The 15,366-nt window shown below is 33.9% G+C and overlaps 2 protein-coding genes across 8 annotated transcripts in view; one reads left to right on the forward strand and one right to left on the reverse strand.

Moving 5' to 3' along the window:
• Positions 1-3: 3 nt before the first annotated feature.
• LOC119599617 lies at positions 4-7,180 on the reverse strand. Of its 6 annotated transcripts, none has more exons than XM_037949470.1 (4): positions 6,851-7,180; positions 5,757-6,073; positions 2,223-5,626; positions 4-2,074 (listed from the first exon to the last, which is right to left on the reverse strand). In XM_037949470.1, exons 3-4 carry the CDS (start codon positions 5,532-5,534, stop codon positions 734-736), a joined length of 4,653 nt encoding a protein of 1,550 aa, XP_037805398.1. In that variant the 5' UTR covers positions 5,535-5,626; positions 5,757-6,073; positions 6,851-7,180; the 3' UTR covers positions 4-733. The 6 variants fall into 6 exon arrangements, with proteins under 6 accessions (XP_037805398.1, XP_037805397.1, XP_037805396.1 ...); XM_037949469.1 differs by having other exon boundaries at positions 6,755-7,180; XM_037949468.1 differs by having other exon boundaries at positions 6,313-7,180.
• Positions 7,181-8,156: 976 nt separating this feature from the next.
• LOC119599596 (zinc finger FYVE domain-containing protein 9) overlaps positions 8,157-15,366 on the forward strand; it is a 32,329-nt gene continuing 25,119 nt past the window's right edge. Inside the window, exons 1-8 of one of the 2 annotated variants that reach the window (XM_037949412.1) lie at positions 9,183-11,820; positions 11,897-12,193; positions 12,300-12,799; positions 12,856-13,129; positions 13,197-13,443; positions 13,501-13,621; positions 13,687-13,866; positions 15,045-15,239. In XM_037949412.1, coding sequence (XP_037805340.1) covers positions 9,183-11,820; positions 11,897-12,193; positions 12,300-12,799; positions 12,856-13,129; positions 13,197-13,443; positions 13,501-13,621; positions 13,687-13,866; positions 15,045-15,197 — 4,410 coding nt within the window. In that variant the 3' untranslated portion in view covers positions 15,198-15,239. Of the gene's footprint in view, positions 11,821-11,896; positions 12,194-12,299; positions 12,800-12,855; positions 13,130-13,196; positions 13,444-13,500; positions 13,622-13,686; positions 13,867-15,044; positions 15,240-15,366 lie in introns of those variants that run through there. The other variant, XM_037949413.1, reaches the window with a different exon arrangement.

The raw sequence follows: 15,366 nt of genomic DNA on the forward strand, positions 1-15,366 counted from the left end.
TGAATTAGTATTTTTTCTTTATTTAATCTACGTATATGTATGTATAGTTTTCTTTTTATTAATTTATTTGACTAGTTGGTTTTTTCTTTTTTATTTCATTAAAAGCTAATTGTACAAATAATAAAAACACGAAATAAAAATTCTATAGTTTTCTTTTAAATCTTGCAAATAATTTTACTTTTGCTTCTAATGCAAAATTATTGTATGTATTGTAATTGCATAGAACATACATTACGAAAAATTTGATTTTCTCATTTTGGATTATCACTTAAGTTACCAATAAAAATAAATAGAAATAAACTGAACAAAATAAATAATATAGTACATAATTGTGTAACCTAACGCATAATAATACATACATACAAATTACATACAAGTGCATTTACATTGTATGTAATTTTTAAAAGTTTTCTTTATTTAATAAAATCTACATTTACGCTTAAATCTATAAAATCTTTTGAAAATGTTTACACTTTTGTTCACATTCACAATTCTTATTAATATAATATTTTTTTCTTGTCTAGAAACATCTATAATTAATTATTTATTTATTTGTGTATGTATTTCTATTATTACATATTTCAATAATTTTGCAACTGATCTGCTGAAAGAAGTTATTATTTTGCATATCTTGAAACTTAAAAATGTATGTAAATATGTTTCAATTCTAATTGAATGTGCGTTTTTATATTCGTGTCGTTTTACTTTGAGTACTTAGTTTGAGTACTTTTGCTTAAAATCTTTTTAAAGCAAATGTACGTTTTAGGTATAAGCATATTGCCCGATGAATTAACTCGTACTGTTCAGAGTTTTGTACCATCCCACCGCGCTGTAATCGTAAATTGCATACGATGCCTAATACGTCAACAAATATATTAGACATTTTTGGCAGTTCAGCTAATGACGGTAGTCGCCAGGATGTCTCTACATAAGGTGTTATGCCCTGTGATGGTGTTGGAGTATCAACTTCGGAATTTCGTTCAGATATCTTCTGTTCCGTCTTCAAGATGTAGCGAATATAAAGAAGGGTATTTCGTGTAAAACTGCAATCAATATCAGTTGGTAAGGGATTCGCCAATGTTGTATCCTCTTCCAGAAACTGTTTGGGGAGACAAAAGTCAACCGGACTGAGGACTTGAGAAGCAGTGGCTTGTTTTGCTGCATTAGTCGCCATTGTAGTCAATGAATATGCCAGAGACTGTCTCACTTGTCGAACGCCATTCAGAATAGCAGTCAAACAGCCCGTTCGACCAATGCCTGCCGAACAGTGTATAACCGGCAGGGGTTGTACTGCATTGAAAATATCCTGTTGGTATAACTCCACTGCCTGTGCGTTGATGTGGGAGGGTGGAGTAGAGGCATCTCTGAAAACTTCAAATTCTGCCTCACATTTACCCAAATTCATAACATGTAGCGACATGTCAAGTAGGGTACTGATGTCACGGGGAGATCTATGATCCGGCCAATCAGGATACCAGTAATGGTAACAGAGAAATTTATTAATTAACAAGTGACTTGCGTTGTCATTATAGTTGGCGCAATATAAAATGATTAGCTTTCTTATGGAAAATCCATTTTTGCGCACTATACCCACATTTTTTATAACAAAAAAACTTGAACTATTTGGTAGTTGGCTTTTAAGTTCCTCTTCCACATGTACTTTAAGTGTATCCATTGTTATCATTTGAGATGATTCTCCCATGCCGCTGGCTTTTGGCATAGCAATAGTATCTTCGTCCATGCTAGACTTAAGTATGATATTCAGAAAATCTGTTAACATGTCACTCGGTTGTACAACTTCATCTCTGTGTGTACTTATAAATATCTCGTTTAATTCAACTGGAAAGTAAACCGAACACTTTTGTCTGTTGCTCTCCATGAAATTTGTAAGCATCACAATCTTCTGATAATACTGTTGTAGAGTCTTTCCCTGACGATAACTGGGACTTTCAGGGCCTTTGGATATTTGCATATATTTTTTGGTGTTTTGGTAAATCATAAGCCAAAATTCATAAATCGTATTGGGTAAAGGACCTTGTGTGGCTATGTAACATTTGGAAGTGTAATCAGGACCCTGAAAATTAAATATGAATTAATGAAATGGTATAAGGGGTTTATACAACACCGCGACTTTAATTATTGAAATTTTTGTTAATGACAAGCTTTTTGTTATTAAACTAAAAGAATAATAATTGACCTAAATCTTTGATATCAATACTTACTTTTATGTAGTTGGCATTAATATAGGGCACCTCGTCAAATGTTAGAATTTGTCTTGACATGTCGTTTAATAAGTCTTCTTCAATATCTGGGCAATTTTGTATCATGTCTATTAGGAGTTTAGATTCCTTTTCCAAAATAACTCGTGAATTTTCATTGGGCAAGATTGTTTTGTAGCGATTTTTTGTTTGGGAACCGAAAACCATTGGCTTTTCTTGATGATTTAAAGGCAAATCCCAAAATTCCTTATGTAAATTGCGAAAAATTCGCTTTTGTTCTTCTTCGTCAAGTTCAAAGGATTTTATAACATCTTTAACTACGTGCAAATACCTTTCAATAATTTCGGAATCTTCTGAATTACACACCACAGCTGGTGGGGTTTCGGCTTCTTTATTAGCGGCGGGCATGTTCAATATGGGTATAGTTTGCTCTGTTAAGGTCGTGGAATTTGCTACATAGTTGTTGTCGAAAATGTAATTTAACTTGATTAAATCGGTTTGATTTAAAGCATTCGAGGCGTTTTGTAACATTTGAATGTTGGCTAAATATATCTTAAACTCCTCACTGGTTGTTTGGGGCGATAAGGGTTTTGTCATTATGTTCCGAACGCCAGTGCATGTACAAACGGAAGATTCTTGAAAATCGAAATGCTCAGGATGCGTTTTACCACTGCCAGCAGCAGTTTGATGAGAGGAATCACGTTCGTTTGGCTTAAGGTCGGTTACAGAACCGAAACACACTTGATTGGCATTTCTCTTGTGAGCCTGATTTAGATCCGCAAACTGCGTGTTGTTGCGATTCAAGCTCTCACTGCTAAAGAATCGTCTTTGGTGCGAATGAACGGAACATGTTGATACTAACGACTGATGACTGGGTTTTACATCGTCCTCTGGTTTTGCTTCAACCAAATTTATGCTACTGTTACCTAATATACCTTTTTCACTTCCAATGCCACCAAAAGAACTGCTCATGTTTAATGTTAAGCTTTGGTTGGAACCACGTCGCTCCAGAAGACCTCTCCGGGGAGTAGCACCTAAGGATGCATTGGTTATGGGTCTCGGCTGAGTGGTTAATTGTGCCCTTTCAACATTCAAAGAATTTTGACTGGCGAAAGAATTTAAATTACCACATGATGTTGCAGTGAGATTGGTGAGAGTTAAACTTTGATTGGATCCCCTCCGTCGAAAGAGGCTCTGTTTAGCTCCTTGAGTTGTATTGACGGATGCTGTGTTGGTAGTTTGTGAACTCTGTGAAGTGGTAATATTAAGATTACAACTAGATTTCGAATTCAAATTGTTTGTAGAATTTGCCACAGAACCTAAGCTGTAGTTGGAAACACTGAGACCAGATCGACAGGATCCCAAAAGGTTGCTACAAGAACCGTGAAGATTTAAAGTAAGACTATGATTAGAACCCCTGCGCTGCAACAAATTGGTGGATGACGACGAGTTGGCAGGCTTTGCTGGAGCAGTGGGTGCCGTTGAACTTGGTAAATCCATAGATTTTTGTTTGAATGGATGATCAACATGTCCCGCAGTTGGTGTCGAAAACTCAACTAGTGTTAAGAATTCGGGCAATGTTTTCAAGTTGGTATTAGAGTTGTGCAATAAGGGATTGTGCTTGAAGGGAGTTCTATGACCCGATGATGGTGTTGAAGCACAATTACCCGAGCTTGGGGTTTGTAAAGCCGAATAACTCGATTGTGGATCAGTTAACACTTCGTCCTCCTTTAATATCACTACCGATTTGTCATCACGATTTTCACACATCTTTTTAGTAATGTCCGGTATATTAAACGAGGTGTGTTTTCTTTGGTGTAGTTGCCAATCTACACTTGTGGAGGTTGGTATCCGCCTTCTAATTGTAGTCTTATTCAATTTGCCGACAACATTGCTGTTGTGTGCCGCTAGTTGTGACAATGATGTCGACCTGGTGTTTGGCACATTTGGTCGTAAACGATCGTGAGATTGAAATATCTGTTTATTATCTTGCAAATTCGAATCGATTTCATCGCAGCTTAAATTTAGCTCTGGCTTTAACAGAGTCGCTTTCACGCAGTCTTTTGCTATAGGGGCCGAATCTAATGATAAGGCCTTTTCTTTGGTAGATTTAATTGTTGGAGTTTTCGGTTTATTCAACGAGGGAGAGCTGGGCAATTTATCCTGCCCAGTGGAGGCATTGTATTCTTGTGGAGCTTGGCCCGCTGCTGATGATGACGAGTTATTATTTATGATTTTAATAGTTAAATTATTTTTATTTTTACGATTTCTTTTGGTTTCGCTTTTAGGTTGAATTGCACTTGTTGCAGTCGCTGAATTTAATTCTCTGACGTGCATAAATTTTGCTTCCGGCTCTGTGTTTGTTGTCTCCGTCGACGAGGATGGTATATTCTTCGTTACAAGGCGTTTTAACATTTGATTGTCTTTGTTGTTGGATGAGCCATTATCATCGACACTTGCCGATGTAATCTGTTGCACTTGAACATCCTGTACTACATGATCGATTTCGGGAAACTTGAAGTAGTTCCCATTTTTGTAACCAGCCGAACTAATAACACCCAAAGGAGAAGACAAATGTAAATTATTTATGGATGTTAGTAATTTAGGCGAGTACGTCAAGCGTCCCGAAGATAGCATGGCAGCTTCCGATGACGTTAGTATTCTCGGGGAGCCGGTTTCATCTAAAATCATACTTGGTGAATTATTGCCACTCTTAGCCTCTTCATTTTTGTCCATTTTGAATTTCGGCTTAGTATTTTCTTTATCTGTTTCCACAGTACATTCGACAGACGAAGCGTTTTTTATAATCAAATGCTGGGGAGAGCAAGATCTACGTTCGTATAGCGAGAATCGGCGAAATTTCCTTTGAACATTTGGTGACGATGGTTCTAAATGCTTTATTAGAGATTTTGAGCTTGATTGCAAGATTCTCGGGCTCTGATTATCCAGTTCCAACTCTTTTGCTTGCATCACTAGTGGCATATTTTCTAATTCGATATTCGTAGGTTGAGTAACACAAGAAGTTGTCATTGGTGTCTCCGTGGTTGTATTTGTTGTAGATGCTGACGTTATTGTACAGCTACTAGCATGTATTTTTTCTACGTCCGCTAACCGTGGTGTTGGAAATTCAAATGGACTTTGTAAAAACTCCATCGGTGTAAAATACGGTGTACTTTTATTACTTTCGGTGTCATCGTCGTCATTGGTGGGAAATGAATATTCAAAGGCAGTACGTATTAAATCCTCTTCACCTCGCTGCATTGTTTCGGCTTCGTAATTGTTATTATTATTGTTGTTATTCTTTAAAGTATCCATAACGTGTTGTCGCTTCACTATCTCTCTCAAAGGTAGCTGCTGCTTTTAAGTTATAAAAGACGTACTTATGTCTGCCAAACATATTTAAATAGCTGGAAAAGGCCAACAACAAAAATAAACATACATCAGAAAATTAGAAGATAACATTGCGAACATACATATAACGCGAAATAACAAAGAAGCAGGTATTAATGATACTTGAAATTTTATTATTGTACTTACTAGTTAAACATACAATATAATAATCCTTCAGAATTGTAATCATCGTTCTAGGAAATATTAAACGTTTCTCCGCTATCTCTTATAGTAGGTACGTACTATCTATTTGATAGCAGATATTGCAGGTATTTTTCCCTTTGATTAGCGCCCTTTTGACGATATTAGCATGTCGTTTCTTAATGGTATCTTTTATTCGTTCGATATTGGTTTTCAGTTACCTATTCTATCAATAGGTCAGTAATCAAAGTATTATGTATTATTAATATATGAAAACGATATTCATACTTCCACTTTGTTTTCGATATTAATTTGAAAAATCACTGTATAAATACGTAAATGTACATGTTACTAAAAGTTAAATGAAATGCATAAAGATATTCAAATTAAGACAATTTGAAATGTAATGAACCTTACAACTCTCAACAATAACAAATTGGATGTTTCCCTTTATCTATGTATAAATTAGAGAAACTTTTAATCCTGAAATAGATAGATTTGGAATACCTCTCAAATTATACAGTTCTTTTTGCCATATGATTTTTTTGACACCCACTGTTACCTCAAATTCTACATTCTTGTAGTATAATATTTTTTAGTTGCTGCTTGTTATTTAAGTATTTGTTAATAAGAAAAAATATAAAATAATTATAAACAAATCACTGCATGCAAAGTACTTAACTAGAGTACGTATTTATTTATACAAACTTTCAACAATTGAAAAATAAGAATGAAATTAGCAACATCGACAGCAACAATATACAAAATTGTTTTTCTTGTTTTTTTTTTTTGTATGTTTTTGTTTTTCGCATCTAATGGATGTCTATTTTCGTTACAATTTTATCTATTCCCCTCAATATAATACGATTGTTGTAGATGTTAAGGTAAGGTAGTGACCAAAAAAAAAAAATATATAAAAAACTCAAGTTCAGTGAAGTGTTCATCATCATTATTATTAAACTTTGCTCAAATACAACTAAATATGGATTGTACTATTTACATACATATGTATAGATAGATGTATTTTATACATTTGTTTGTACATTGTAAGGAGGGGAATTATTATTATATTTTTTATTTATTGATATTTAAAATTTTACGCATAATTTTATTTTAAATTCTTTATCAATGGTTTATTTCCAGATCTAATTTTCTATAAATTTATTTATATTTTTTCTTTAACTCTGCATGAGTCCTCATCTTCCAACTTATTTTTTATTAATGAGTTGTCATGGCCCGTATTTTTAACAGTTTTATTATTAAACTTCCGTCGTTTACTTTTTGGTATTCGTTAAATGTTAAATATATTAATTATTAATGTTTTATTTGCAAATTTAAATAGATTATTCGATATTTCAATGAATTTATTTAAACGTTCTATAAAGAATATGCTATTATATTATACACAATAGTGAACTAATTTCTCATTTTTCAACGAGTATCTGTTAGATACAACGAACAAAGACCTGAACCGACACATATTAACGACGACGGCGGCTGACACAAAAAATTGGGCGACGGCCTAAAATCAGCTGAAAATTCACAACTTAATGTTCTGGCGTTTATGTGTTACATTATTTTTAAATTTACTGTTAACTGTTCTTGTCACGGTAGCGTTAGTAGTGCCGCGACGTTCTATTTAATACCTATAATTTTATAACTTTTTTGAAAAAAGAAAAAAAAAGAGAAAGAAAGAAAAAAAAAGAACCGGAAAGAAAGAAGGAGATAAAAAAAGAGAGAAAGAGAAAAAATAAAAATGAATGAAAATATCTATTTACACCAAACACTTTAGTAAAGACCACAATAAAAACATATGTTTCGGTGGTCTTTTCCAATGATTGACAATGTTACTGAGAGTAACAGCAACAGAAGAAGAACAATGTTCTGAATGCAATTCTGTTAAAAATAACAGTTTGTCGTGATGTCAATTTCAATGTGAAAAAATTCGACATATTCGACTCTGTAGTCATCTCATTCAAACTGAACCACTTATGGGCAAAGTTTGCTCATAGACTCTTTCAGTGGCGGTAACAAGAAGCTCAAAAATTTCTAAAGTAATTTTGTATTAGATTTTTAAAATTTAGTAGAACTAATTAGTATAAGCTTTTTAAAATTTTTTAGAACTAAACAACATTCTTTATTAATTCCACAAATATTTATTTATTTATTTTCCGTAGGTACTCCACCTTTTTTTGAAAATGAAAACATTTTTTGCCAATATGGAAAATATTAATTTAAATTGAGATTTTGCATTTGAGAATTTTCACTTGAAAGAAAGAAAGAAAATAGAATATTCGACTTTTCATTTGAAAATCAGGAATGCTCTATTAAGAGTTTTATAATTAAAATTTATAATTTTATAAATTTGGTCAAAATTCCTGATTTGAAAGATGTTTATTATAACTTAAATTACAAAAAGACGACTTTTTTGTCGAGAATTTAAGATAAGCCTCAGCAAAGTAGCTAAAGATGGAGTTACACAAGCGCAAGCGGTGCGCGAATTTTAATAAATTAAAACTAGTTCAATGGTGAAAAATAAATAAAAGCTGTAGAAAGTTCCTTATAAATAATAAATTGTCGCTTAAAATGCGTAGAATGTAAATTGAAGAGTAGAATTCGAAGAAGGTTGAAAAGAACGCAAAGCTTTGACGCGAAAACGCGTAGTGTGGACCTTCAGCTTAAGAAGAATGTCTGGCAACATTGCCGGATTATTTTCTTCAAACTGTCATTTCATTGTTGAGAAAAATTTTAGATTCGTGTTGGAATAATTAAATTTGTAAAACTCTTAAAAGTTCATTAATAAAATATCGAAAAAAGCCTGTAAATTTGTAAAAATTTTAAACATGAAAATTTTGTAACAAGTTGATCGCTTAATATAATGTAAGCAAGCGTTGAAAGCCAAATAAAATGTTTGGTTTTTTATGGCTGCGCTCATATGAGGAATAGAAAAAAGTAGGGAAACAAAGAAAATATTAAACAAATTTCATTGGGAAAACTAAATAAATAAAAAAGTATGTTAAAAATTAATACTAAGAAGAAAAGGTAGACATTTGAAATTATTCAAAAGTAAAAAATAAAATAAAATATTTTTCCGAAAACGATAAAGACGTATTTACCGTTGAAATATTAAAACAAAAGTGATTCATCGTTATCAGAGTTACTACATATTTACACTCCTCCCGTCTCCCGATATATATTATGAACAACTTCTCCATCATTGGTGTTTGTTGCACTTGTTTCGTCGTATGCGAGTGAATTATATTTTGCTGATTATTTTTGTGATTTCGTGATTTCTTCATTCTCATATACGAGAAACACTACCTCCGGCAGCTGATACATTTAATACATTGAAATGATTAAGTGAATGGTCTCGATCAGCAGCTTCATTTTCACTTTATTTACATTTTGTTAAACGGAGGCAAATTTTATAAGATGGATTTGGTAGATATAGATCAGGTTTTGGACAACTTGGAGTTACACGAAGAGGCTGAAAATGAACAGAGAAAGGCAGAGGAAAAACTTTCTAAAAGTACTCAACCCTCCAAGTCGTCTACTAGTACAAACAATGGCTATCTGCAGCAAACACAAGAAGAAAAATCCTGTTTTAAAGCAGTTTCTCAGGTTTTCAATAGTCTGGATGACTACTGCAGAAATGTAGAGTCCTTGGATTCTAATCTTTCAAATGCAACTGTTTCCGAAATATGTCAGAGATCTCATGATGATTATGACAATGGTCAAAGATTTCAACCCCAACATTTGGCCAGCTCTTCTAAGCAGGAATTAGCTGAGTATGAAAATGAAGTGGAAGAAAGTAAAGATATTCATAAATTCACAGAGCAAAGACGTCATAAGCTAAAAGCTGATAATGAATCTGCAGAACGGGATACTACTGATTCTAATAATTCATTTACTTCGGAATCTTTGACGACATCCTCGAATTCAACCTTCTCTTCGGGACCTTCTTTTGAAGTAGAGTCATCTTTGGAAGAGGCCATTCCTGCAACCAATTCAAAAGAAAATAAATCTATTGACGCAGAAATTGAAAGTTCTCACTTAAGTAAAGTGGAAGATATTGATACAATTCCAACCAAAGAACCCCAGGAAACAGCAAAAGGTAATCAAAGAGAGGAACTAGACGAGCGCAAAGAAGAACATTTACTAGAAACTACAGATACGCAGCAAAAAATTGTAGTTGAGGATAACAAGAGTCACAACATTGAAGATCTGGCACAAGGTTTATCGTCGATTTCTATAACTAGTGTTAATTTTCAGTCACAATCGATATTGCCTTTAGAGACTTCGATATCATCATCGTCGTTAGGCAAAGTCTTAGATAATCTTACGGATTCAGAAGATACTTCAGCCCTCAGCCAAATAAGGGATATATCCGACAAAGTGGCTACGTCAGAAACTAAACTAACTTCAATTGTTTCCGAACCACCCAATACATCAGTAGAAGTTGTTAATGAATCTATACAGCAGCCGCAAAGTACACGTTTACATCAAATAGACCAGCTCCATCCGCAAATTGCTGGAAATCAGCCACAACCATTTGAATATGTTCCCGAAAAAATGGAGGCTCAAATGCAAATCCAGCAACCCATAACGTTTTGCTCTACTATGGATGATATTTCAGATACAGAATTGGATTCAATGTTGCAGGAAATGGACATCGATGAAGAGGGAGCAGACGACCAACAAAAGTCTAAGCCAGAATTCGTTCCAATCGCAAACTCTGCTGAAACAGAGCATTTGGAAATTCAAAACAGTGAAAATAAAGAGCAAGACGCTGATGCAAAGTTCGAACAAAAAGAAGAAGTCGCATCAGTATCCAGCTCAGGGGATCATCCTAATGGCGACAGTTTTTCTCAAGCTTCAACAGTAGAGTTTTCTGAAATAAGGCCCCAGATAGAAAATGAAAACGATGTGGCCGAATCAGAAAACAATATGGTGATAAATTCGGCAGTTTCGTCGTACAGTAACAGCGAATCTTCTTCATTGGAGGGCGATATAATTCGTCCAAAAAACTTAGAAGTAGAAGATGACGAGGACGGAAATAGACCTCAAAGGCCGACCTCACTGGATTTGCCAGCTATACAAGCTCTAGACTTGTATGCAAATGCTGGACAAACTCCGCCGGGTAGTGAGCAACAACAACAACAGCAACCGGAGCAAGAACAAGGGCAGACGGAGTTACAGACTCCTTCACCTGACGTTGAACCACAGGAAAACCCAATAACAAGTGATGTGGCCGAAGCGACTGGATACAGTGAGGATCCGAATGCAAATTTAGGCAAAGTTCCTCCAATATGGGTTCCCGATAACATGGCAACAGGTTGTATGCAATGTTCAGCTAAATTTACTATGATTAAACGTAGACATCATTGTCGCGCATGCGGCAAAGTTCTGTGCTCAGTCTGTTGCTCTCAGAAATTCAAGTTGGAATTTCTCACCGAACCGGAGTCTAGAGTCTGTGTACAATGTTATCTAATTCTGACCCAAAGACAAACACAAAGTGTGATAAATTCGAGTATAAATGAGCCGACATCTTCTAACCTTACACAAGACACAACTGCCGTAATAAACGACAACGTCGCTCCAGCAGCTCGTTCTCCTAATCCCAATAATCCGATGGAGTATTGTTCTACTATTCCGCCGTATCGACAAGTCAGCACCGAACCCAAAACACCACCCAGTGTCATTGTCCCTGTAGGAGTACTGAAGAAAGATAACGGAAGTTATTCATCAAATTCCTCTAACTCCAGCGGCCAAAAAGCACGCAAACGCAAATCTGTTATGTTTAGCGATGGTATAGCACCGGGTAGTGATCTGGCTAGCATAGATCAGTGGAATGAACCCAAACAACCGCGACGACAAAGTGACCGTTCAAATAGAAACTCAAACGGTAACAATAAACCACCAACACCTGCGCGCTCCGAACATATAACGGACGCCACTACAATGGGTCTGGTAGCCCAGTTATTTAGAGGTTCAATACCACCTTCGGCAGCTGCAGCCACAGTAAATACCGTGCAATCAAATTCAAATACGAATACTTCAAAAGGAACAGGTATGTTTGAGTCGAATTACCCACCACGCTCAAGATATAAAATGCAAATATGAAATCTTCACTATATATATTTTAGTATCGAAACAAAGCACTTCTTCAACAAATAATAATAGTACATCAACTGCAATTTCAAAAAATCAGGACAACAGTCGTGCCAAACGTTTGCCACCATCGGGATGTGATGACCATGGCTGCTTTATACCTGCGACCGAGGGAACTTTACCACCCATTGTGATTGCAAAAGATGAAAGTGGTTGTGACTACGACTACAAGGATGTGGCCAATAATTATGATTTAGTAAAGCGTTTACAAAACGAAACTCTTAAGTTTGCAGTGCAAAAAAATTTCTTTGTTTTTGTTAAAATCGTCAATTGTAAGTACTCGACAACAAACCTTAAATTTAATTAACATTTACCAAACAAATCAATCAAGAATTTTATGCATCACAGATTTAGTAAATGTAATTTTATGTATTTCAGTGAAATGTTGTTTAAACCGTACAGTCATTAATTTCACTACCAATGGTATGCATCATGTTGGCAACGATGAGATTGTCATTTTATTGGAGTTTGAACCACCAGCCTCGAAAGAAGATGTTTCAGTTGGCAACCTAATTCCTAAAGACATTTTTGTCCATTTAAATGAAATTTATAACAACGCCGAATCTGGAAATCCTATCCAAGATTTAACTCACACCAGTCCCCAACAACCTAATTTCCTAGGATCTCGAGATTATGGGGGTTTTATATTTATACGACCGACTTTTCAATGTATGCAGGACATTATTCTACCAGACAATCCATATTTAATCGGAATACTGATACATCGTTATGAAGTTCCATGGGCCAAAGTATTTCCTTTACGTTTAATGCTACGATTGGGTGCCCAATATCGTTACTATCCCTGTCCACATGTGTCGATGGTAAATAGGGATTCCGTTTATGCTGAAATCGCACAGACAATTATAAACTTTTTGGCAGTGAGTTGTTTTTTTTTAGAAATACTTTTCCATTGACTAAATTTGTTTTGTTTTAGGATTTTCGCAATTACTCATACACATTGCCATTTATTAGAGGAATGTACATTCACATGGAAGATCGTCAAACTACGGTTGTGATACCAAGAAACCGTTTAGAAGACGTTATTAAGGCTATTAATAATTCCAGCGATCATATTTTGGCTTTTGGAGGAAATTTTTCAAAGACAGCCGATGGTCATTTAGTATGCATGCAGAATGTAAACGATGATCGCACTGAAATGTATGCATATTCTACGCAAGCTATCAATATACAAGGACAGCCCAGAAAAGGTAACACTTGAGTTGAGATATTTACATCATATAGATCAGGATTTAAAATGCACATTTCGTTTTACAGTTACCGGTGCAAGTTTTTTTGTTCTGAATGAATCATTGAAAACCACAAGCGGCTTATCTGGAAAATGTAGTATTGTAGAAGACGGTTTAATGGTACAGATTTTACCTTCAAAAATGGAAGAAGTACGCAACTCGTTAAAAAATCAAACTGATGTTACCATCATTTGTGGCCCTGTAGATGCCGATGAACAACACACGGAAATTGTTTGCCTCAAATGGGTAGACAATGATAAAGAATTTAATATCGGGTACAATTTATATTGCCTAATATGTTATATTTTTTGCTTATAAATAATTAATTACAGAGTGAAATCGCCAATAGATGATCGGCTAATGGATGGCATATCAAGTATGCGGGTTCATGCCAGTTTTAATTATTCCAATTCAAATTATGCCATTCGTCTGACCGACATTTACGTAGTTAAGGTGTGTATGTCACCAATCAATTTATATTTAGCTATTTTAATTAAAGAAACATTATTTAATTTTAGTACGATAACTGGTATAATACTAACTCCTCGACAATAAGCGCAGCCACAACTACAGATATAACACGTATGACTGAACAAATTGCTCGAAGCACATCAATGGCCCTTGTGCCTTTTCTGGATCTTTTAGCAGCCAGTAAGAGTACAAAAATAGGTCTTAGAGCAACGTTACATCAAGATAATGTAAGTACATTTTTTATTCCAATAACATACTTTGCACTATATAAATTACTTTCACCCATGGTATTTAAATTTGCAATTAAAAATACATATTTACAATTTTTGGTACAAGGTCCTTTAATTAATTACTAACACAAGCATTTTTTGGTTATTCCAATGATTTTATTTTATTCATTAGGGAAAACGGTTTTATCATTAAAAATCTCTATAAATGTGAATTATAAAAGAATAGTTTCTAAAATTCAAATGCAGGACCGCATTTAATAGCTCTTTCTCTAGTATAATTTACGTGCTGTTTAAATGATAGTTTTCTGTCTAATATAATTCCCAGATATTTAATGCTGTCTTTCAGGGTAATATGGGGAGTTCATGTAGGAATACATGTCATCTGCCTAAAAAGATACTTCATGATATCTACGAACAGTAATATCGGAAATATATATTAAGTAATTAAAGAGCAGACGATAACAACCATAGGAATTTCAATTTCTAAATCCAATAATCTTGCCTATTTCTACTGTATTGAATCTTAAATTTTTTCCAATACTCATAAACGATTAGGAAATTTAGCAATGGTTTATAAGAGGAATTTGGTGTGGACAAAATGTTTAATAAACCATAAAGAATTCTTTATAATTTATTTAGGTAAAAGTCGTTAAAAGGCAATTACGCTACAGTGATTATATAATGAATATTGTTTATTCTATTAATTATAAGATAATTTTCACATTTATTAGTATATTTTGAGTACTACCTCTACACTTTAACTAATTAAAAAAAACAGACATAGAAAATAATATTAATGTCTTTTGTGACATTTACTTTACGTTGTAAAAGACACGATATTCTATACATATGGTAATAATTAATTAATATCTAATATATATATTTATTTACAATTTTAACAGTTTTTAAAATTCAAATTAGCATTACTAATTAACCATTTCCCACTAAATGTTTACTCATTATTTTATTGTTTTGCACATTGATTTTTGTTTCCATTATTTGTTCAAGCTTTGCAATCAGTTTTTTTAAATAACAATCACATTCACTGCATTATGTATATTACTTTCATTAAATGAGCCAATTCTCATTTGTTTTAAAGCATAAAGAAAGAAACAACATTCTTATTATATTTTTCTTCCGACAAAAAAATGTTTTTTTTTTTTTTTAATTTTTAGGTTTGCTATGAAGCTGGAACACGTGGTGAAAAATTACCACCACTGTATATGAACGCAATGGATAACCACTTGATTCCTACTCTACATAGCATATCTTCTAATATTGAAGATGCGATTATATTAGAGTTAATCTTTTACATATTAAATGTTTAGTAAATTGATATTCAAAAAAATTAATATGCGATTTAATTAATATTCTCTAACCTCTCTGTTTATTTGTTTCAATCATTCTCCCTCCAACGTTATACGACTCTTAAAAAATTCCCAATAATTAAATGGAGCCTAGAGTGCAATTAAATGAAACTAAATACTAAAAAAGTAG

Source organism: Lucilia sericata, unplaced genomic scaffold, assembly GCF_015586225.1.
Source record: "Lucilia sericata isolate MDLA Ls3-8-SP2 unplaced genomic scaffold, ASM1558622v1 Contig000083F_arrow, whole genome shotgun sequence".
Lineage (NCBI taxonomy): Eukaryota > Metazoa > Arthropoda > Insecta > Diptera > Calliphoridae > Lucilia > Lucilia sericata.